Genomic DNA, 25,793 nt, shown 5'->3' on the forward strand with positions numbered 1-25,793 from the left:
ACACCAGAATGAGGGCAACACCAGAATGGAACTGGGGCGGATTCCTGGTTGGCTGGCTCTGAAAGCTCGTTGGCTGGTTGACGGCGCTGCAGGTCATTGGCTGGCTGACGGCTCTGGACGGTCATGGCTCTGGCGGACGGCTCTTGGACGTCATGGCTCGCTGACGGCTCTGACGGTCATGGCTCGCTGCGGGCTCTGGACGGTCATGCTCGCTGACAGGCTCTGGACGGTCATGGCTCGCTGACGGCTCTGGACGGTCCATGGCTGCGCTGACGGCTCTGGACGGTCATGGCTCGCTGACGGCTCTGGACGGTCATGGCTCGCTGGACGGCTCTAGGACGCATGGCGCGGATAGGCTCTGGCTGACCGGTTCTGGCGAAGGCTTGCGATCGTTCGGCGGAAGGCTCTGTGCTTGATCCGGTCTGGCGGAAGGCTTCTGGCTGATCCGGTCTGGCGTGAAGGCTCTGTGTCGTGGCGGAAGGCTCTGCTGATCCGGTCTGGCGGAAGGCTCTGGCTGACCGGTCTGCGGAAGGCTGGCCTGACCGGTCTGGCGGAAGGCTCTAGCTGGCTCCTGTTCTGGCGGAAGGCTCTAGCGGCTTCCTTGTCTGGCGGACGGCTCTGTAGGTCATGGCAGACGGGCGGCTTTGCAGGCTCATGGCACGACAGTTCAGACGGCGGTTTATGGCGGACGGGCAGTTCAGCGCGCTGGCAGACGGCATTCAGGCGCCGGCAGACGGGCAGTTCAGGCGCCGGCTGGGCAGGACGGGCAGTTTCAGGCGCCGCTGGGCAGACGGGCAGTCAGGCGCGCTGGCAGACGGGCAGTTCAGGCGCCGTGGGCAGACGGGCAGTTCAGGCGCCGCTGGGCAGACGGGCAGTTAGCCGGCTGACGCCGTTAGCGCCCTGGGCGGGCGGTCACGCATGCGACGGGCAGACTCTGGCCGGCTGAGGCGCACTATAGGCTGGCGTCGGTACGGAACAGGAGGTACCGGGCTAAGGACACGCACCTTCAGGCTAGTGCGGGGAACAACAACAGGGCACACTGGCTCTCGTGGCGCACTCTAGGCCTGGTGCGTGGTACCGGACTGGAGGGTACCGGGCTGAGGGCACGCACCTCAGGGCGAGTGCGGGGAGAAGGAACAGTGCGTACAGGGTCTGGAGACGCACAGGAGGCTTGGTGCCGGAACTGGAGGCACTGGGCTGGAGACACGCACCATAGGGAGAGTGCGTGGAGGAGGAACAGGGCTCTGGAGATGCACTGGAAGCCTGGTGCGTGGTGTAGGCACTGGTGGTACTGAGCTGGGGTGGGAAGGTGGCGCCGGATATACCGGACCGTGAAGGAGGACACGTGCTCTTTAGCACCGTGCCTCCCCAACTCACAGGTTGAATGGTCCCGTAGCCCTGCCAGTGCGGCGAGGTGAATAGCCCGCACTGGCTATGCAGGCGAACCGGGGACACCACCTGTAAGGCTGGTGCCATGTACGCCGGCCCGAGGAGACGTACTGGAGACCAGATACGTTGGGCCGGCTTCATGGCACTCGGCTCGATGCCCAACCTAGCCCTCCCAGTGCGGCAAGGTGGAATAGCCCGCACTGGGCTAAGCACGCGTACTGGGGACACCGTGGCGCTTTACCGCATAACACGGTGTCTGACCAGTACGACCCCTCTTACTCCACGGCAAGCCCGGGGAGTTGGCTCAGGTATCCAACCCGGCTTCACCACACTCCCCTTAGCCCCCCCCAAGAAATTTTGGGTGTTACTCACGGGCTTCCAGCCACTCGCTTGCCTTTGCCTCATAAAACTGCCCTCCGCTTTCGCTGCGCTCCAGCTCCGCTTTGGACGGCGATATTCCCCTGGCTGAGTCCAGGGTCCTTTGCCGTCCAGGATCTCCTCCCATGTCCATGAGTCCTGTTTTACTTTGCGCTGTTGTTGGTTCCGATCATGCTGCTTGATCCTGTTGTGGTGGGGAATTCTGTCACGATCGTGTGGAAGAGATTCGGACCAAAACGCAGCATGAGGAAAATAAGCCATCTTCCTTTTATTATTGAAGAAGGCAAAACGAAACAAAACACTTACAAACTACCAAAACAACAAAACGATCGTGAAGCTAAATAACGTAGTGCACACACACAGGCTACAAACGTTCTACATAGACAATTCCCCACAACAAACTAAAGCCTATGGCTACCTTAAATATGGCTCCCAATCAGAGACAACAGAAACCAGCTGTCTCTAATTGGGAACCCATTCAGGCAACCWTAGACTTTCCTAGACAACTACACACAACATAGACACAGCTAGACAACTATACTAAACATAAAGCCAACTACTCTAAATAAACCCCCTAAACCTTACAATCACCCTGGACACTACAAAACCCACATAAATACCCATGTCACACCCTGACCTAACTAAAATAATAAAGAAAACAAAGAATACTAAGGCCAGGGCGTGACAAGCTTGCTACAGTATCTAGCCAGAGATACTTGGAAAGGACGAGATAGGAATCCCAGTGGCAAATAAATTGTGAAAAGTATAACACTCCACCTAGCTGAATGTCGACCAATTGCATTCACATTGTCATGCTGCGTCACACTGTTGCTAAGCTAATCATCACGCAATCCTTTCTAAAAGTCAGGGTATGAGTCGAAAAACMTCCCTATTTTCCTCAAAAGTACGAAATATCCTGATTAAAAGCTATATTGCAGAAAACAAATTAATCACCTCACATCTCGGGAAAAGACTTGTTGTAAAAAAAAGTAATGTTGTACRTGTTCACGTAATTCGAATCCCTTTCTAGTGAACGCATGAGATCCAATACCAGTAAGCATTATTGATTAGAAACTTTGTTGAAAAATGGAAACCAAGCTATCTCGCTAACGTAAACTCACTCACTTTGTACATCGCCTTGGTCCGTACAATTGACCTTATTTTAGCGCCCCAAAAACGTAATACTTCCAGATCAACTGTAATGTCAATACCATTGTAAAGCACAATTTCTCCCCTTTCCAACAGAATCAATTACATGACCCCCACGCTGCCRGTTTCTGCATGATTCAAGAAGGCAATAAGCCCCGTCTTTTTAAAAATGGRGGGTGGGGAAGCGAAACTAATGCGTGATAGTGAGAAGGAGAGATGTTGTGTGGGAAAATTGCTTTTTTTCACTCGATCTGTCCAACCTTGTCGCCTCTAAAATGTAAATAAAACACTATAAAGAGTTTATATAATGTGTCATTACATACCTATTTGAAGGTTTGTGTCGAATTTGAATCGGGTTTTTAGGGCGGTGCTAAAGTGATCTTAGAAGTAAACAGCGGCTTTGAGAATGATGATCGCATGCAATGATTACGCAAAAAATGACTAGGTATCCCCCATTACCCCCGTCACTGTCCATTTCTTGTTTTTAAAGGATGAGAGAAGTGCTACACCTGGTGGAGAGAGATTGTAAGACAGAAATAGTTGCTTTATGCATGCTGTACGTTACGTCATGACACTTCACGGTGTAACGGAGGGTCAGTGTTTTCAACTTTTCTCCAATACTATAGAGCCATTACCATGTCGATCAACGCTTGAATAGAAACCTAGTTCACATCCCCGATTTTGAAGTCAACACAGTTGCTACAGTCCCATTAGTTTTCTTTGTAGCCTCGTTTGAATGTTGCGGTTGCGCACATTTGTACGGAATGGGGTGAATTTACATTAGATATAGTACCTACCAAAGTTGTCCGCTGCTGTCGGGAGACACCGACTCGACACCGAAAAGTAAGGAACGCAAGATTTAGGATCCCTGTGTCAACACATGCTACCAGCTAGTCAGCTAGCTAGTTGCAATGGAGCCCGCTTTGCTTGGAATAGCTAACGGACATTTCCAGCGCAGTAGAAGCTGTGTTTATTACGCTCTTCTCCGGGACAATATTGACAATCCGGAGTTCCAATGCGGCAATTGTTTGCTACCGGAGGACTACAGGAATGAGGTGGCTATGCATAGCAAGCAAACCTTAATTCTGCGCTAACTTATGGGGAAAACGCAAATTGGAACTTTCTCATTCTCAACTCCTATGGAGGGATGCTGCTCGGGCCTAATGGATGTTTCCCCCCTTGTCATCTGTTCCTATCCGAATGGCCTGTGCTACCTGGAACTAGCCTGCAAAGGAAATCATCTCCATCTGCTTCTCTTCCTCCATCCTGTAGTGAAGTAGCCGGAGAACAGCAAGAAGAGTGTTCAAATCAGCGCTGGTCCCATGTCACAAGTTGTGGAAACCGAAGGCAGCAACATGCTGCTAAGTGGACGGGGGTGACTGCGAGAGGTTTTGGAGGAGATTGACAGCGCCACCCAGGTCTCCCGGGTGGCGCAGTGGTCTAGGGCACTGCATCGCAGTGCTAGCTGCGCCACCAGAGTCTCTGGGTTCGCGCCCAGGCTGGGCTGGGTGCGCGCCCAGGCTCTTTCGCAGCCGGCCGCAACCGGGAGATCCGTGGGGCGACGCACAATTGGCATAGCGTCGTCCGGGTTAGGGAGGGTTTGGCCGGTAGGGGTAGGGATCCTTGTCTCAGTATGTAAAAATTTAATAAAATGTATGCACTCTACTGTAAGTCGCTCTGGATAAGAGCGTCTGCTCTTGGCCGGTAGGGATATCCTTGTCTCAGTATGTAAAAATGTAATAAAATGTATGCACTCTACTGTAAGTCGCTCTGGATAAGAGCGTCTGCTAAATGACTAAAATGTAAATGTAAAATGTAATTGACAAAAGAAATAGCTTCGCTGCACTGGTGCCTAATCTACCTGCTCCATCATCGCTGGGACTGCTTGTGTCTTGCGATGACGGTGCTAACTCCAACTACGCTGACTCCAGCAGCAACTTGGTCGTTGAGTTTGGTTCCTTTCGCTCTCTCTGGATCTGACAGGGCACTGCCTGCTGTGGAAGGGTCTGAAACTATCACCGGGAGCAGCGGGCGTACGCTATCCTGCTTCTTGTGGGCCCGTGAAAGGCTCAACGAATTGTGTGAGGGGTGGGAATGGGCGGATTTCTCAATTCCCTTCACCGGCCGTTGTATAGGGCAGTTCAATTGTGAGAAATGTCTCAGTCCCTGGAGCAAAAACTTTGTGCTATCCAGGAGCATGAGTACAGGACATCAATAAGCTGCCCCCAAACATTTTAAACCAGCATCAGGAAATTGAGTCTATCATAGTTCATGTGGGATTCAAATACATTATGAAGGGCAGCTCAGAACAGCTGAAGATTGATTTTAAAGAGCTGATTGGGTCACTACTTGACATCAACAAACGTCCCATAATATCTGGCCCTCTGTCCTCCCTAAATCGTGGCATTGAACGGTTCAGCAGAAATGTATACCTCCATAACTGGCTACGAGACTATTGCAGCTCTATGGGTGTAACATTTATTGACAATTTTGATACCTTCTGGAAACAAAGATCTTATTATAAGGAGGATGGGATCCACCCAACTCATTTGGGATCCTGGATCCTTTCACAGCATTATAAGGCTACGGTGAAACAATGAGCTTGGACACACCTACTCATTCAAGGGTTTTTCTTTATTTTTACTATTTTCTAAATTGTAGAATAATGGTGAAGACATCAAAGCTATGAAATAACACATATGGACTCATGTAGTAAACAAAAACGTGTTAAACAAATCAAGATATATTAAATATTTTAGATTCTTCAAGGTAGACACCCTTTGCCTTGACAAAGCTGTCATCAAGGCAAAGGATGTGTATAATCTCAAGTATAAAATATATTTTAATTTGTTTAACACTTTTGTGTGTTATTTCATAGTTTTATGTCTTCACTATTATTCTACAACGTAGAAAATAGTACAAAACTAACACAAACCCTTGAATGAGTAGGTTTGGCAAAACTTTTGACTGGTACTGTAAAAAACGATAGTAAAAAGCTTTGGAGCACCTTAAATTAAATTTGGGGCAAAAAAGCAAGCTCAGCTCCATCATTCATTGAATAGGATGGCTCCTTCATCACAAAACCCACTGATATTGCCAACTACTTTTATGATTTTGTCATTGGCAAGATTAGCAAACTTAGGCAAGACATGTCAGCAACAAACGCTGACACTACACTCCAAGTATATCCGACCAAATGTGAGTGTGGAAAAGGTGAACAAATTAATATTGTCTATTAACAATGACATACCATACGTTTTCCCAGCAGCAGACAATGATCGATAATGTCAAAAGCCGCACTGAAGTCTAACAAAACAGTCCCCACAATATTTTTTATCATAAATTTCTCTCAGCCAATCATCAGTCATTTGTGTAAGTGCCGTGCTTGTTGAATGTGATGCACTACAGTACTTAATGCAGCTGGTGGCCACACCAGATACTGACTGTTACTTTTGATTTTGACCCCCCCCCCCTTTGTTCAGGGACACATTAATCCATTTCTGTTAGTCACATGTCTGTGGAACTTGTTCAGTTTATGTCTCAGTTGTTGAATCTTGTTATGTTCATACAAATATTTACACATGTTAAGTTTGCTGAAAATAAAGTTGACAGTGAGAGGACGTTTCTTTTTTTGCAACTGACATGTGAAAAGGTTAACAAAGAGCTGCAGTTTGTTTCAGAATGGGTGGCAAGGAATAAGTTAGTCATAAATATTTCAAAAACTAAAAGCATTGTATTTGGGACAAATCATTCACTAAACCCTACATCTCAACTAAATATTGTAAGGAATAATGTGGAAATTGAGCAAGTTGAGGAGACTAAACTGATTGGAGTAACCCTGGATTGTAAAACTGTCATGGTCAAAACATATTGATACAATACTATCTAAAATGGGGAGAAGTCTTTCCATAATAAAGCGCTACTCTTCCTTCTTAACAGCACTATCAACAAGACAGGTCCTACAGGCCCTATTGTTGTCGCACCTGGACAACTTTTCAGTCGTGTGGTCAGTTGGCACAAAGAGGACCTTAGGAAAATTGCAATTTTCTCAGAACAGGGCAGCACGGCTGGCCCTTAGATGTACACAGAGAGCTAACATTAATAATATGCATGTAAATCTCTCCTGGCTCAAAATGGAGGAGAGATTGACTTCATCACTACTTGTATTTGTGAGAAGAATTGACATGTTGAATTCACCGAGCTGTCTGTTTGAACTACAGTACTGGCACACAGCTCAGATACCCATGCATACCCCACAAGACATGCCACCAGAGGTCTCTTCACGGTCCCCAAATCCAGAACAGACTATGGGAGGTGCACAGTACTACATAGAGCCATGACTACATGGAACTCTATTCCACATCAAGTAATTAATGCTAGCAGTAAAATTAGATTTAAAAAACAGATAGAAATACACCTTATGGAACAGAGGGGACTGTGAAGCAACACAAACAGGCACAGACACATGCTTACAAACACGTGACAGCATACGCACTATACACACACGTATACATGTGAGTACAAATACCCATACCAACATACTGTTTACTACATACTTAATGAGTATATACTACATACTATTATGTCATTTTTATTTTCTTCTTTTTTAAATCAATTTTACCCCCTTTTCTCCCCAATTTTCGTGGTATCCAATTGCTAGTAATTACTATCTTGTCTCATCGCTACAACTCCCGTACGGGCTCGGGAGAGACGAAGGTCGAAAGCCATGCGTCCTCCGAAACACAACCCAACCAAGCCGCACTGCTTCTTAACACAGCGCGCCTCCAACCCGGAAGCCAGCTGCACCAATGTGTCGGAGGAAACACCGTGCACCTGGCTCCCTTGGTTAGCACGCACTGCGCCCGGCCCGCCACAAGAGTCGCTGGTGCGCGATGAGACAAGGATATCCCTACCGGCCAAACCCTCCCTAACCCGGACGACGCTAGGCCAATTGTGCGTCGCCCCACGGACCTCCCGGTCGRGGCCGGCTGCGACAGAGCCTGGGCGCGAACCCAGAGTCTCTGGTGGCACAGCTAGCGCTGCGATGCAGTGCCCTAGACCACTGCGCCACCCGGGAGGCCCCTATTATGTCATTTTAGTATACTGTAAACTAGCGTTATCATTTTAGTTGAGCATACTAGCGCTTCGCCTGTCTACCGGAAGTTGATGCTGTTGCTATGCAACCTTTTGCTAGCTAGTTAGCCTAACAAATGACTAGTTAGACATTTTACGATTTCGGGTGTGTTCGTAAATTCAATCTGAAGTGCCAAAGCGTGCTCTGGGCGTTAATAAATCCAGAGCGTTGTCAGATTGTCCGTTTGTAAATTCAGAGTGTTTCGCTATCGGAGTATTCAGAGTGCACACTAGATGCTCTGGCCAAGGAGTAGAGTTGATCCGATCATTCAACGGCAGTCAAGCACCCAAGCTAACTGGCTAATGTTGGCTAGCTACATCCAGACACAAATGAGAGAACACCTCACTCTGACCATTTTACTCGCCCTAGCAGAGCTGGTTAGGCTGTTTTTATGTTATCCTGAGTGTTGGTGACTGTAACTGTGCTGCTGGCAACAATTTATTTACGCTTTTTTTGGCCAACGTTTACTGACACCGGCCACCTGCCATATTCAACGGGTGTTGAGCGTTAGTAAATTRCTCAGTTATTCTGCGCTCTGGCACACTCAGACGAGAGTGCTCTGAAATTAGAGTAGATAGCCAGAATTAACAATGTCCATTGAAACATACAACGACTTTACCACTTTTCTAAGAATTCTGTGAATAATCAAGTCAAAAAACGTTGGGTAGGTAGTTAGATAGCAGATAGGTAATATCTGCCTGGCAAGTTCGATGAATTAGTAACCAACAAACGTTAGGTAACTAGCTAACATACCGGTACATACTGCTGTAAGGATAGCGTAGCTAACAAATTGTCAGCCAACGTAACAAAACTTATTTGAAAAGTCATGACTTTATTAAATTGCTCAGCATTTTCTTAACATTTGTCATAATTAGTTAAAGCAATGAATTTGTGTCAGCTCTCGTCAGACTTCGGCTGGATATCTTCCGCCATTTTCTTCAAATCTGAAAACGTTGTGAAGCCACGCCCATTTTCTGAAGAATTGCATTATGGCCCCTAAAAGCACGGAAATAGTGTACACTGCTTGTATACTACGTATTTTGGCCAATTTAGTACGACATCCGGGAACTTTTGGCATATCTATACTATGACCAATAAGCATACTATATACACAAATCACGTCKCAAATAGTACGGTTAGTGTGGTTATTATGAGTACTCGAACACAGCTAGTAGAGTAGGGGCCTGAGGGCACACACTTAATGAGTTATGAAATCTGTTGTGAATGTATTGTAATGTTTTTAAAATTGTAAAACTGCCTTAATTTTGCTGGACCCCAAGAAGAGTAGCTGCTGCCTTGGCTAATGGGGATCCATAATAAATACAAATGCTCATGTTGGGTTTTTGAGCTAGCGCCCACTTGACTCCCATTCACTCCTTGGCCCAGAATCACCCAGAATGCACCACGCGGCCCATTGATGACAAATGGGCAATGTACACAATGGGCGTTAGTAAGATTCCAATTTAGTTTCCCATCTCCTCAAAATACTGTATATCTGAACTAGCAAGACCAAGCTAATGCTAACACTAGTAGTTTGGTTTACTAGCTATAGAATGGATTATTTTAGATAGTTTTAGAGGACGACTGTTTTTATCTACACATACCTTGCTTCCTATTAAAATGTGTGTTTGCTTTCTCATGAGGCAGRTTACCAGGCAGGCAGGAGAGGATGGTTCCCATTAGATTACACAGATATAAAGTCAGATTCCACAGACTGGAGAGGAGGGTGAGCAAAGAAAGAAACCAAGTGCAGAGTGCAGAGTCAAACAACCAACAAGGTGCTGGGGCAACCAAACATAGTTGTTGAGAGTCGTGGTTGATGAGTCTCTGTAAGCTGTAGCTAGGATACCACTGTGACTGACAAGTGAATCCACCTGTCGCAGAGAGCGTGTGGGTTATTGCTTGAAATCCCAGGTAGAGGGTTGTTTTCACTAGACAAAACAGAGGCAAAAGGGCTGGAATTGGGATAAGTTAACTTGTCCAATAAGAAAGACCTGCTTTATTTTCCATTGAAAAAGTTTTTCTATGACTTGAACTAAGGATTTTGTCTGGTAAACGCGTTCAGTGCTTCTCCGTTGAAAGTGGTGTGGAAAAGTACTGAGGCAAATGTTGTCTCGCCACATTGTTTTCCTGTGGCTCTGGACGTGACTGTCTTAGCTGTTGTTGGCTAAAATRCACATTACACTCTGGGGTAGGGCTAGAACCCTAAAGGTTCCTTGCATTCACTAAGTTAATATACAGTATACAACCTTTGTTTTAGTAAAGGGTCTAAATAACCTAAAGGTTATATTTAGAATCCCAAATAACCCTTTTTTCTAAGAGTGTAATAATTCATAATCCCTGACAAAGGTTAGCTGCTTTTGTCGCATCAATATGTAACTTTGAGTCAATCTCCTGTAATAGCCTTCAGAGATTTAAGAGTGCTCAAAGCTGATGATTCTCTTTTTTACTGGGGTTTTGGAATGAGCCCCGAACAAGCCATATTTAGACAGCCATATTGGGCCATGATCTCTGATAACAGGGATGTGGAAAATGCAATCAGCCAGAAAACATCCATGCACCCAACAGAGTGTGAATATACAGTGAGCTCCAAAAGTATTTGAACAGTGACACATGTTTGTTGTTTTGGCTCTGTACTCCTGTACTTTGGATTTTAAATGATAATGACAAAGAGGTTAAAGTGCAGACTGTCAGGTTTAATTTGAGGGTATTCTCATCCATATCGGGTGAACCGTTTAGAAACTATAGGACTTTTTGTACATAGTCCCCCCATTTTAGGGGACCAAAACTATTGGGACAAATACTGTAAATGTGTATTAAAGTAGTCAAATGTTTAGTGTTTGGTCCCATATTCCTAGCACGCAAAGATTACATCAAACTTGTTGGATACCTTTACTGTTTGTTTAGGATGTGTTTCCATTTTTTTGTAAATAAGAATAGAATATGTTTCTAAACATTTCTACATTAATGTGCATGCTACCATGATTATGGATAGTCCTGAAGGAATCGTGAATAATGATGAGTGAGAAAGTTATAGACGCACAAATATCATACCTCGTCCCAAAAATGCTAACCTCCTCTGTTATTGTAATGGTGATAGGTTAGCATGTCTTGGGGGAATGATGTGCGTCTAACTTTCTCACTCATCTTAAATTCACAATTCGTTCAGGACCAATCATAATCATGGTAGCATCCACATTAATGTAGAAGTGTTCAGAAACATTCTATTCTTATTTATAATAAAAGTTACTCCAAAATGACATAATACATTATTTACCATTAATTTCTACTGGGCACAAAATCTAAATCTAAAACACAATCAAAACAAACAGCAAATCAATAAGTTTGTAGTCACAAGCTTTATGTAATCATTGTGTGCTAGGAATATGGGACCAAATACTAAACTTTTGACTACTTTATTACACATATAAGTAAATTTGTCCTGATACTTTTGGTCCCCTAAAATGCAGGGACTGTGTACAAAAATTGCTGTAATTTCTAAACGGTTCACCCACCCGATATGTATGAAAATACCTTAAAATGAAATCTGACGGTCTGAAATGTAACATTATAGTCAGAGTATAACTTAAAATCCAAAGTCCTGGAGTTCAGAGCCAAAACAACAGTAAAAGTGTCAATGTCCCAATACCTTTGGAGCTCAGTGTATGACTAGTGTGTAGGCTACAGAAATAAATATTGCTCTACGAAGTTGCTCTGTTCATAGAGTTCAGGTTAGATTATAGAGGTGAGTTGTGTGTGCTGTACACATGTATAACCCACCACCTGTATTTGGGCCTATGTAGCAAATTTGAAATGGTGTTTTTTACATTGGATAAAAGTAGAAACTCAGAGCTAGAAAATGGTATGTCATACACGGCAGTTGAGGAACAATGGGAAAGTAATTCTGCTTTGAAAGTTGATAAACTTGTAAACTCATTTTTGAGAAAATGGTCAGTGAATATTTTGGTACACCCACCGGAGAGCTTTTCGTTGTCTACACCCATTCAGCATCATTCACACCCTATTACGCCTTAACCRCACCAATCTATTTAAGAAATCACAAGTGAGGCCATGTGCAAAACATAATGTCATAAACAACCAAATAGTTCAAGTCTAAAAGTGTTGAAATTAGTAGCAAAAAGTAGTAGTAAAAATACATRTAGTCCTTGGCCTATATCCTAATATGACTTTGGCGCAGGTCATGTTGTTCTTCACATTATCGTCTCTGGTAAAGACACAAAATATCAAATAAAATCAACGTTTTTTGTCACATGCACAGGACACAGAAGATGTAAACGGTACAGTGAAATGGTTACTGCATAGTGGAGTCTTTTGTTTACACATGTAGCTAGCTACCTTAACAATGAACCATAATCCCAATTCTAATGACGTGTTCAAAACACCTGGGAACTCTGCAATCTCTGACTTCATTGCATTCAAAACAACTGGGAATTCAGAAAAAAACAAGCTCCTACTGGGAAATATCAAGTTGAATGGTCATCCAACTTGGAATTCCAACTAGGGAACCTTTCTAGAGCTCCAACTTTCCAACCTGAAGATCACTGACGTCATGATTTGACATCGTATTTTTCAGAGTTCTCAATTGTTTTGAACACGGCAATACTAGCATGCACCATGCATGAAAATTAAGGTCGCTAAAGCTAACCAAATAGGTTCAATGTTAGCTAGCTAACATTAGGCTATAATTACGCAAATGGTTTTCTGAGATCCAAATAATATTACTACACAGATCATACAAGTAACATTATCTAGCGAGCCAGCTAGCTAACATTAGCTAGCTAGCCAACAGTACTTTCTGACAAAAATGTGAAACTTATAATATCTGAAAATGTAGCTAGACTCTTACCCGTATACAGTACATGGATGACATGATTGACCTTAGTTTGAAGATGTAATCCGGAGACAGGTGTTTTATACAACAGCCTTATGTGTTCTCTTTTCGACTCTTTCCGCATTTGGCAATCATCTCTCTGCTCCCACCGGGCAATCCACTGATTTCAAATCTCTGTCAACTTCTTCTGTGACAACAACACTTTTGATCGCCGTTGCTTCCCCATCACTGTCATCAGAAGACTCTACAATGTCTGGTTCAATTAAAATGTTTTTACCTAAATGATGGATTTCCTCATCGTCTGATTCATTTTCAGAATCAAAGAGAGTCAGCAAGGAACAATCGTCCTCCAGAAAGTGGTCCATCACAACCTTTTCCTTTGTCGATAGCATTATTAACTCCAGGGCAGCAATGTTGAGAGCAGTAGCAACACATTTTCAGTTCTTCATGATATCTTTCAGAAGAAGCTGCGGTAGAAAGAATTATCCACACATACTGACCAGCTCATGTTATAGAAAGAATCATGCTACATGGCAGACCAATCCGAACTCATCTCTCGGCATATCCAGCCCATCCATTATCTCAGCCAATCATGATGACATACAAGTGTGTTACTAAGGCATATGAAAGTCCACATGTTCCAATAGGCATTTCTGCCCAACAAAAACACATTTTCATAAAAAATACATTAAAATGCCTCTCCTGTGAAGTAGTAACGTGTGACATACACCTAGCTTCCTGGGTCAGATATACAGTACAGTATGGTTTAAGGTATATAATATTTTTTTTATAGTGTATTTTATATTTGGAATATTAGGATTCCACTTTGTATTATGATCTATAAATCCATATAGATCATAATACAGAGATATCTATATGGGTTTTATGGCTATTTAGATAATACTGTAGTGTTTAATTATGGTTTATGAATGCAAATTACAAAGAGCTTGGGATAGTAGAGCCTGGGATAGTAGTGATGATTTTCCAAATTGAACTGATGAATGAACAAGCTATTGCAGCTGTCAGACAGGAGCGTTCCAGAAAATTCTGGGACAGAGACTATTGGCCGGTTCAATCAGGAATAATTTCCTGAGTAAATTAATCCCTAAATAATTAGAAGACCATTAAAGATAGACAGAATAGTGTATTAGAATGCTATTGACCAGTGATGTGTAGGCCCGTGGAGGGTGAGGGACTTACGACCCAGTCTGACGGGGGCAGAACAGCCAAGGTTGATCATCAACGCTTCCTTATACTGTATAAGTCACCTTGTCAGAGGAATCAATTACAGTGATAATGACCTTGTAGAAAGGAGCCAAGTTACAGCTAAGGCAGGTACTTTGATATCTGATTTATGCTGAAGTATCTCTACACTCTGTCTGCAACACTTTCACTGCAATGACAGACAGGTATTTGCATATTTCAACTTTGCCTCTGTGAATTCTTCACCTGGGGGATTCAGAGAAAGCCCTAAGAAACCTGACAGGTTTATCTAAAAATACTAGTAACAATAGAACACAAGTGGAGTTCTGTGTCCGTGTAAGTCATTTTGGAGAGATAACGGCAGGTTTTCTGACAGGCATGGAAGAAGAGGGATAGCACTTCTTACTGGTTTGTTTGACTATTGTATGCAAAACATGTAGTTTCTACATTCCTCCTCTCGCTCTCTTTTTCTCTCTCTCTCTCCCTCTTCTCTCACACTATCATTGTGCTCTCACATGTCTCCCTTTACCGCAGAGTCTCCATGGCAACTCAAGCTTGCACTTCAATGGGGATTCTCTCTGCGCTCGTTGTCTGTAATCTAGAAATAGGTCAGTCTTTCCACCTAATCATGTGCTTCTGCCTTCGTGCCAGCTGGAGCCCATGTCTAGCACCTGGTATGTCAGCAGAGTTAGGCAGTTCCCCTGTAATTGCTTATTCTACAAGCACTTGACAGTGGTCTGGTTACCAAGTTGTAGAGCACAAGACATACTTACAATATCAACCAATTAGTTGACTGGAACAGTCCCTGTAACACGTGACCAACCTTATCCACATTTATAAAGCATTGCCCTCTATTTAGAAGTTCCTGCTCAGATGGACCACCCCCAGAGCCTGTCTGTTTTAGTGAGTCATGCCTGGTGTCAAGGTCTCGCTGTTCAGCTGCCCACTGAATCCCTCCCCTCTGTAAGGCACTGACAAACTAAGAGAGAAGAATGGCAGCGCATGACTGTCATTAAAAAGACAATCCACAGCCGACAGGCCAAACACTCCCTATGAGCTAATGACATTTTACTGCAGATCATAACATAACCTTATTTGTATCGTTGCTCAGCACATTGAAAAACAAAGAGAAGGAGCAAAAAACTTGTGTGCATAGGGTCCCCTCCTTTATTCAGTTCTTAAAACAAGCTGCCTCTGAAATTTCTCCTCTTGAAATTAAATCTAAAGCTTTGTCGGCGCCGAGGCAACAGCGTTCCACATTCTGGGGCTTTTTGAGAATGACTCGGCGAGGAGAGAAAGAGAAATAGAGAAAGAGACAGAGAGAGAGAGTGAGAGATAATATGGGAGGAAGAGAGAGAGAGGGTGACTTGAAAAGGAGAGAATTAAATGGAGAGGGAAGGGACTTGAGGAGGAGAGAGCTAGAAAAGAACCAGGAAGGAGAGAGGGAGCGTGAGAGAGGCAGACAGAGGGAGAGAAAGAGTGACAAAAAGAGAGAGATAGAGCGAGAGAGCAAGTGAAGGAGAGAAAGCAGCCATCGCCCTGTGGGATTTGGAGAAAGGGACTCTTGTTTAAAGAGTACAGGTGGATCCATAAATCAGAGATGAAAGCTGTCGGAGGTTTGATGACGGAGGCAAACAGAAGGGCCGCACAGCCTGGGATAAGAGCCTGGGATAGGCTGGGCTCATTATGCACCATTCCTCCTCTCCAAAACAGCCACAGCAGTGCTTTCTCTCTGCTACAAAATAATGACTCCGACACCACTGCAGCGAACGGAAACAATCTGAATGTACAAGTACCTAAACTCTTGGAGTCTGTGGCTGTGTGTAATCCATTTTGCTGTGATATGTTGCTTGGCACACTTGTTGGTTGGCAAAATTTACAAACACATGAATTCTGAGTTAAGTCATGGTTGCAGAAGTAGTATTCAAGGTGAAGGACATGATGTACACGTTTTCACTATTACTGCTAAATTGAATGACAATTGACATGTAGTCATTACTAAATGTATCTGATACACCAACAGTTTAACTTACCCTTTCAACAATTCAACCTCCCTCTCAGACGACTCCAATTCATGGAGGTGTTGGTAGGCGGTGCCAGAATGTTTGGATCCTCCAATTGGATTTCGTCTTCCTCTGGGTATGGGCGGTGTTTTACGAGGTACTGACCAATGGGTGGCTTTACTTATCTGGTCTGGACTATGAGACAGGGAGCTGCTTCTAAAATCAAACACAGGGACAGGGATCAAAAGTGTTTTTTGTCACTTAAAGTATTCTGTATGATACATCACATTAACTGTTTCCTACCATGGTTATGTTACTATCCCTATGTGAGCCATCACATGGCTGTGGATGAYAAGATTTAACACCAGGAGTTCCCTCGTCCAGAAAATGAACAACTGAAAATTCACATCAAAACTGCCACAAGGCAACACACAGCTAGAAGGCCCTCGCTATTCAGAGGAACAACATAAACTACTAAAGACAGATTATTGGACAAGTGTGGCTGATTGCCACTCCATCTAGGGATAAAAGGAATCATGCCATTTCTCCAGTCAATTAAACTAGAGTTTCCCTTGTCACACAACTTTTGTGTCCCTCTGCTAATATTTCCTGTTTCCTGCTGCAGTGTGGGTTTCTGGGTTTCTGCTGTGTTTTGACATGATTGAGGTTCGGAGTGTGAAGTGATTGATTTATCATGTGCAGTGAGGACTTTGAAGACTTCTCTCTGTTTGCCAGATCATATCTTTATTGGTAGTTTATCTCTAGTGCAAATAAAATGCTTATAGACAATTAAAGCCCATGTCATTTGATTTCAGATAAGCCTTGCAACTAACCAGCTGCCAAAGGAGTGAGGATAGAATAATGTGATGCACAAATAGTTCCTAGACACAAATCCACTTAAGAGCTTGTCAAGTTTCAAGCTGTTTTGGAAACATATCTTCACTTCCATTTGCTGAAAACTGTATCCAAATCCCCCCTAAGCCGACACAATTGCAATCATACAAACTGAGATGATCCTTTAAAGTCCACTTATGGCAAGGTCAAGGACCGTAAGCAAACAAAATACAATCCAGCCACTGAAAAAAAAGGGGAATCAAATTGTTGTCGGATCTTAAAACCTCTTGAATCTAGGGGGCAGAATTTTTATGTTTGGAAAAATAACGTTCCCAATGTAAGCTGCCTATTTCTCAGGTCCAGATGCTAGAATATGCATATAATTGACAGAGTAGGATAACAAACACTCTAAAGTTTCCAAAACTGTCAAAATATTGTCTGTGAGTATAACATAACTGATTTTGCAGGCGAAAACCTGAGGAAATCCAACCCGGAAGTGACTCTTATTTTGATTCCTTTTCCAATGGCTTCCTCAGGGTGTGAACAGTCTTTAGACATAGTTTCAAGCTTTTATTCTGAAAAATGAGCGAGATTTATCAAAACGCGTCAGTGGATAGACGGATGTCCTTCCATTAGTTAATGCGCTGGTTGCTCAACATTTTCTTTCTCTCCAGTATTGAATAGTTTACAGTCCTGTTGAAATATTATCGATTATTGATGTTAAAAACAACCTGAGGATTGATTGTTAAAAACGTTTGACATGTCTCTACGAACTTTACYGATACTATTTGGAATTTTCGTCAAGCCTTGATGACCTGCCTAAGGCTGTGGAATACTGAACATAATGCGCCAAACAAATTGAGTTTTTTTTATATAAAAATAATCTTTATCGAACAAAAGGAACATTTATTGTGTAATTGGGAGTCTCGTGAGTGCAAACATCTGAAGATCATCAAAGGTAAGCGATTCATTTTATTGCTTTTCTGGCTTTCGTGACCAATCTACATTGCTGCTAGGTGTTCTTAATGTTTTGTCTAGTGATCGATAAACTCACACAAACGCTTGGATTGCTTTCGCTGTAAAGCATATTTTCAAAATCTGACACGACAGGTTGATTAACAACAAGCTAAGCTGTGTTTTGCTATATTGCACTTGTGATTTCATGAATATAAATATTTTTAGCATTTTTTTATTTATTTGGCACACTGCAATGCAACAGTTGTTGATGAAAATGATCCCGCTAAAGGGATCCGTGCGTCAAGAAGTTAAAACGTAAAAAAGAGGCGGGTGAGGATTAAGCCAAACAGACATAAAAGGATTTGTTTATCTGTAATCCCAACAGACACGCATGGAAGGCAAGGCACACACACACACACACACACACACACGCACACGCACACGCACACGCACACGCACACACACACACACTGACAAGGAAAGGTAGATCTCTAGAGCCACCATAATGACCTTGTAATTATGCAGGCAGATTGGTGTGCTGGTGAAATTCACAATGCGATATGAGTGAATGCGGTTTCCCTAGTCCTGAAGTCATGTAAAGTCAATAGCATTCCCTGGGTCCTGGCTCTCATGCAAGTCACTGAATACAAATGGAATATGAAACCAGAGGATAGCAGGAAATACCACTGAGCAGTTAATGATGGATATCGGTCCTTTGAGTGAGAGAGATCATCTTGACTGTGATTGGACTTCATTGTAATGCTAAGGACTAGCTGTTCCCAGAGCTTTATATATGGCTAGCGCTGACATTTGAATCATATGGGATTTTGAATAATGTAAATCTACGCAGTTATACATCTATAGCCTACATGTGGTCTTCCAGTAAGCTAATGTCGTATAATGATTTAAGACACAACAGATCATTCCATTAGCGCATTATTCCGCAATGTGGAAATTAACTCAATGTAATATAGCAGTTGGCTCATAAAGAACATTTAATGTAGTTGGAGTCAGATCTCTGACCCTTCGCTGGCATGTTCAGCCCGGTTACAGATATGCGCATTAAAATGTTTATCAACAATTAGAATTACTATCATTCATTAAAACATTCAATAAATCCACAATTATCTCCGGATGCACTGTAATGTGGTTAATTTGATTTCTCTCTTCACTGCGTCTCTGAGAATTACTGTAAGGGGCATAGAACCAATTCTCATAGCACATTATTATGATAATCATTATGATTTTTGTCTTTGTAAGATGTTGTTCCACAGAGAAGTATTCATCATTCAGACCACTGAGTTCTATGTTTGAACATCATACCTGTAATGTTTTCCTGTGCCTGGACCTCTGGAGTCGTTGGTAGGAGTGGCGTTGCACTGGGAAAAGCTGGACTTGCAAACAGCTCCCTCATGTGGCTGGGAGGACCTCTTACAATACTGCAAAATAAACAAAGACATTTAAATATATATAACCTATTACTGTATTAGCATTAATCTATATTGATTAGACGGATCATATTGCCTGTTTATGCATACAATAAAAATACGTTTGGACTATGCAAATAGTTAAGTACAGGTAGGCACAGATGTTTTCTTTTTAGCACTCCATTTCCAGAGTCAGAATGGCCATGTTCTTTTGGAGGCATATCTAAAAATGTACATCACTTAACATAACCCAGTGTGCTCACACACAATCCCCCTTTGATTGCCACAGCGTGAGGTAGACCATTACGTGACTAGAGAAGAATGATTACAGGAATCTAAATGGCATTCCTGCTCTCTATCTATTCCACTCTCCTTCCTCTATTTTGCTGTGTCAATGAGGGAGAACGGAAGAGAAATTGAAATTGAAGTAGACTATACATCTCAAGTGTAGCATAGGAATGCTGATTGTTGATAAAGGAGTGGTGTAGAGGAGGAGAGCCACTATAATTGGATATTACGCCCGGACAGACAGCAGATTAACCCAAGGAGGTTCCTGGTACCACTATCCCTGATAGCAACCATGCATTAATCCAAGATAAGATTATATTAAATAATTTCTCAGATTTCTTTTATTATTGTCGCCTAGAGCCTGGAGCGCGAGCATGATTTAATAGGAATTCCTCACGCTGAGAGCCATTACTGATAATGGAGCTCCAATAATGAATTCACTGACACAATAGAAATAATACTAGGTCAAATATAAATGGTGCCGATAAGGGTGTAAGAATCTGGGTTAAATAGATGGACTCATGCAGCAATTTGCCATCCAACCAGTTTAACTTGTTGGTGAGCTCAATTAACAGTACACGCACGACAATGATGATCTAGAATTACAGAAAAAGCTATTGGTGTAAGGACAGACGCTTGAAGACCAGAAGCAAGTACAGGGAGTGAACATTTAATAAATAACTGACAAGAAACAAACAAGGACAGCGTCTAAACAGGGGAAACATAACGACAATAATGCTGACACGGGGAACAAACTGAGGAACAGACAGATATAGAAAGGACAATCAACAAAGTGAAGGAGTCCAGGTGAGTCCAATATTGCGCTGATGCGCTTAATGATGGTGACAGGTGTGAGACCAAAGCGTCCATGAAAGTGTCCATGATTAAATGTTCAAAAAACACTCAAAACAAAATGACAAAAGGTGAAAACGAAAGCGCACAGTTCTGTCAGGAAAAAACACTAAACAGAAAACATCCCACAAAACCCAAACGGAAAATGACAACTTATATATGATCCCCAATCAGAGACAACGATAGACAGCTGCCTCTGATTGGGAACCACACTAACATAGAAATAAGGAAACTAGAATGCCCACCCTAGTCACACCCTGACCWAACCAAAATAYYGAATAAATACCTCTCTATGGCCAGGGCGTGACAMMWSKARMCYWWYCKTYKRMRRWYWWGYYYSMMMCKMSGWMYYAWMRSMRWKAKMYTGMKYYKWRSGYMMKKGSARMTYYYKKSRSCRCRSRSRGCWSKWRRRRKCYWWRTMSMYMWMSSKRMSWMRWMSGWKSTWCYSTYGWYMYKKRMMMSAGKAYKWCKRKMRKGSWYYKYRRASACSWCKGWTKKWKMKCMYYSMCWSCYSWSSGYYMAKWMWCMCWYKKYGCWSRMGWCRMGSSAYCMWMYRRYSWSYKWRKYYYKSSYYSKKMMTRSRMSMKMGCTRSSMWRRYCYYKTRMYKGKWYYAWMSRWKSWSKCATYGARKGRKYRWGCAGYCWMCYMSKCKMMGKTSYTCASWAGKMMRMRCMMSYRKKWGSKTSWRCACWYGKMSRMTSGMGRCWMMGWMSWRCWKWYMAYMCRWSSSSSSYTMGAWKKRSKCWYGKYGRRTKSSMSKKTGCACTGAGAACTCCACATGTTTCTAAAGCACACCGATGCCACTTTTGTTTTTATAACAGGGCAATGATAAAACTGGGGAGACAAAAATTCAATTTTAGAATATGGGGGGTGGGTCATGTCCCCCCATCCCCATTGAAAGTTGCGCCCCTGTTATTATTGTTTGCTGAATGCAATATTTATTTTCAAGTTGATGGTAATAAAGTGTTATGACATTTCAGAAATCTCTAGACTAGAGAGGGAGGGAGGAAGGAAATTAGGATGCATGAAAAAATGTGACACGCTCCCACACAATGGGACTATGAAATGTCTTATTTTCAAAATAGACAGCTTCAAGGGATAAATATTACACAAGGAAGAGTTGCACCATGTCTGCTTTGTAAAAAACAGAGAGAGAAGCTCATGGTTTTAAAGCTTTTAAAAGAGAGTCAGACATGGCTGCAGACAAGCATCACCTCACTGTTAATCCCTAGAAACTCTCACAGTCTCACATCAGAATTAGACATTCATCCATGTTTTCAAATGTCAAATTTCAAAGTTGTTCCAAACGTCACCTTTACGAAAAAAGATTGCAGTCAGAGTGCAGTATAACTGAAGTACACAGCAGTATAACTGCAGTATGCGGAAAATACTAATCCAAAATAAAACATTTTTTACTGCAGTAATTTTGCAGTGTAACTGCAGTTAGAATGCAGCATATTCTGTAATTATTGTGTCCAAAATACCACAGGTGAATGCAGTTACTGCACTTTTACTGCAGTTTCAAATCTGCCCCCCAAAATTATAAAGGCACATTTTGAAGTGTTTAAGGTTACATTTAGGGATTAACTCCACATTTTTAAGGTTAGGTTTAAGTTTAGGCATTAACACCTAGAGTCAATTGACACACCGGTGCATCAGTCTAAATTACATAACAAAAAATCCCCAACAAAATCAGTCAGTTTAAGCTGGAGATATCTGTTGTTTTGGATTGGATGCGTCTCAATCAACCACATCCGCCAGTTTCGCACTTCCGCATCTGCGGTGAAAGGTGGCAGACCATGAGACATCCCTAAAATCGGTCTTCTCACGAAAACAGTCCACAAGTCTCAGGGGACTCGTCTGAAGGATGTAAAGAATGTATGGAAGTATGAAGGTAATTTTTTGCCAAACCCCAAAAAGGGTTGAAATACGTGTAAAATAAATAAATAAACATATATATACAGTATCAGTCAAAAGTTTGGACACACCAACTTATTTAAGGGTTTTTCCAACAGTCTTGAAGGAGTTCCCACATATGCTGAGCACTTGTTGGCTGCTTTTCCTTCACTCTGCGGTCCAACTCATCCCAAACCATTTCAATTGGGTTGAGGTCGAGTGATTGTGGAGGCCAGGTCATCTGATGCAGCACTCCATCACTCTCCTTGTTCGAATAGCCCTTACACAGCCTTGAGGTGTGTTTTGGGTCATTGTCCTGTTGAAAAACAAGTGATACTCTCACTAAGCGCAAACCAGATGGGATGGCATATAGCTTCAGAATGCTGTGGTAGCCATGCTGGTTAAGTGTGCCTTGATTTCTAAATAAATCACTGACAGTGTCACCAGCAAAGCACCCCCACACCATCACACCTCCTCCTCCATGCTTCACGGTGGAAACCACACATACCGAGATCTTACATTCATCTACTCTGCGTCTCACAAACATACGGTGGTTGGACAGATTACCACCGGTCTAATATCCATTGCTATTGTTTCTTGGCCCAAGCAAGTCTCTCCTTATTATTGGTGTCCTTTAGTACGGGTTTCTTTGCAGCAATTCGACCATTAAGGCCTGATTCACGCAGTCTCCTCTGAACAGTTGATGTTGAGATGTGTCTGTTACTTGAACTCTGTGAACCATTTATTTGGGCTGCAATCTGAGGTGCAGTTAACTCTAATGAACTTATCCTTTGCAGCAGAGGTAACTCTGGGTCTTCCTTTGCTGTGGCGATCCTCATGAGAGCCAGTTTCATCATAGCACTTGATGGTTTTTGTGACTGCACTTGAAGAAACGTTCAGAGTTCTTGACTGACTGACCTTCATCTCTTAAAGTAATGATGGACTGTCATTTTTCTTTGCTTATTTGAGATGTTCTTGCGATAATATGGACTTGTTTTTTTACCAAATAGGGCTATCTTCTGTATACCACCCCTACTTTGTCATAACACAACTGATTGGCTCAAATCATCTTAGGGCAAGGCCCCTTTTTTTCTCAATTGCGGCCTGAATGACGTGCCCAAAGTAAACTGCCTGTTGCTCAGGCCCTGAAGCCAGGATATGCTGTGCGTTTTGTTGCTAACCTTACTTTTCTACCTGACAACTTTACGGTTTTTACTTTTTAATTACCGTTTATATTTTTCGTTTTTCCCTCACTCAACTTTCTTTTTTCCCCCCATTCAACTTTTTCACATCGGACGCTTTATCTGGACGTGGTTCGTCAGGACCTCCACCAGCCAGAGCTAAGTAGTAACATTAACATGATGCCTTCTAATTGCAGTCACTGTACTCATACTATACAGGAGAACGATCGCCTTCCAGCGAGGATAGCTGTGCTGCAAGCCCAGCTTCAGACGCAATAGTTAGGCAAGGGTAATTTCAGTGTAGGAAAGGATGAAACCGCGTCTGTGCCACCAGTTAGTACAGATAGTAGTATAAATCCCCTCGCACGGTCCCCGCAGCCGGACAACTTTCTCGTGGCTTCTGGAGGGAAATGCTGTAGGAATGCTCAACCGGTGTCGCTCATTCAGCCGACAGAAACTTTAAACCGGTTCTCCCCATGAAGCAGCGAGTCGGAGTCAGAGGCCGAGCCTTCTCTGGTCACTACTCCTCCCGTTACGGGGTCTGAGACGCCGAAGCCTCCCACCATTAGCTCTGACAAATTTAAAACCCTAGTCATTGGTGACTCCATTACCCGCAGTATTAGACCTAAATGAATATCCAGCGATCATACACTGTTTACCAGGGGGCAGGGCTACCGACGTTAAGGCTAATCTGAAGATGGTGCTGGCTAAAGCTAAAACTGGCAAGTGTAGAGAGTATAGGGATATTGTTATCCACGTCGGCACCAACAATGTTAGGATGAAACAGTCAGGGGTCACCAAGCGCAACATAGCTTCAGCGTGTAAATCAGCTAGAAAGATGTGTCGGCATCGAGTAATTGTCTCTGCGCCCCTCCCAGTTAGGGGGAGTGATGAGCTCTACAGCATCGCTGGTTGAAAACTGTTTTCTGCCCCTCCCAAAAGATAGAATTTGTAGATAATTGGCCCTCTTTCTGGGACTCACCCACAAACAGGACCAAGCCTGGCCTGTTGAGGAGTGACGGACTCCATCCTAGCTGGAGGGGTGCTCTCATCTTATCTATGAACATAGACAGGGCTCTAACTCCCCTAGCTCCACAATGAAATAGGGTGCAGGCCAGGCAGCAGGCTGTTAGCAGCAGGCTGCACTTGTGAAGGTGACTCCTTTTAATGGCGTCAGACCGAGGCTCTGCATCTGTCCTCGTGCTCCTAGACCTTAGTGCTGCTTTTGATTCCATTGATCACCACATTCTTTTGGAGAGATTGGAAACCCAAATTGGTCTACACGGACAAGTTCTGGCCTGGTTTAGATCTTATCTGTCGGAAAGATATCAGTTTGTCTCTGTGAATGGTTTGTCCTCTGACAAATCAACTGGAAATTTCGGTGTTCCTCAAGGTTCCGTTTTAGGACCACTATTGTTTTCACTATATATTTTACCTCTTGGGGATGTCATTCGAAAACATAATGTTAACTTTCACTGCTATGCGGATGACACACAGCTGTACATTTCGATGAAACATGGTGAAGCCCCAAAATTGCCCTCGTTGGAAGCCTGTGTTTCAGACATAAGGAAGTGGATGGCTGCAAACTTTCTACTTTTAAACTTGGACAAAACAGAGATGCTTGTTCTAGGTCCCAATAAACAAAGATATCTTCTGTTGAATCTGACAATTAATGGTTGTACAGTCGTCTCAAATAAAACTGTGAAGTACCTCGGCGTTACTCTGGACCCTGATCTCTCTTTTGACGAACATATCAAGACTGTTTCAAGGACAACTTTTTTCCATCTACGTAACATTGCAAATATTAGACATTTTCTGTCCAAAAATTACGCAGAAAAATAAATCCATGCTTTTGTCACTTCTAGGTTAGACTACTGCAATGCTCTACTTTCCGGCTACTCGGATAAAGCACTAAATAAACTTCAGTTAGTGCTAAATATGGCTGCTAGAATCTTGACTAGAACCAAAAAATTTGATCATATTACTCCAGTGCTAGCCTCCATACACTGGCTTCCTGTTAAGGCAAGGGCTGATTTCAAGGTTTTACTGCTAACCTACAAAGCATTACATGGGCTTGCTCCTACCTATCTTTCCGATTTGGTCCTGCCGTACATACCTACACGTATGCTACGGTCACAAGACACAGGCCCCCTAATTGTCCCTAGAATTTCTAAGCAAACAGCTGGAGGCAGGGCTTTCTCCTGTAGAGCTCCATTTTTATGGAATGGTCTGCCTACCCATGTGAGAGA

General features: G+C 43.1%; 1 protein-coding gene across 1 annotated transcript in view; it reads right to left on the reverse strand.

Annotated features, from left to right (window-relative positions):
- The window catches only part of LOC111978446 (pro-neuregulin-3, membrane-bound isoform-like), a 528,893-nt gene that overhangs the window by 11,642 nt on the left and 491,458 nt on the right, over window positions 1–25,793 (reverse strand). The window contains exons 7-8 of the mRNA XM_024008516.2: window positions 19,223–19,338; window positions 16,139–16,324 (exon numbers count right to left, since the gene is read on the reverse strand). Coding sequence (XP_023864284.2) covers window positions 16,139–16,324; window positions 19,223–19,338 — 302 coding nt within the window. The remainder of the gene's footprint in view (window positions 1–16,138; window positions 16,325–19,222; window positions 19,339–25,793) is intronic.

The sequence above is a fragment of the Salvelinus sp. IW2-2015 genome, linkage group LG18 (assembly GCF_002910315.2).
Source record: "Salvelinus sp. IW2-2015 linkage group LG18, ASM291031v2, whole genome shotgun sequence".
Classification (NCBI taxonomy): Eukaryota; Metazoa; Chordata; class Actinopteri; order Salmoniformes; family Salmonidae; genus Salvelinus; species Salvelinus sp. IW2-2015.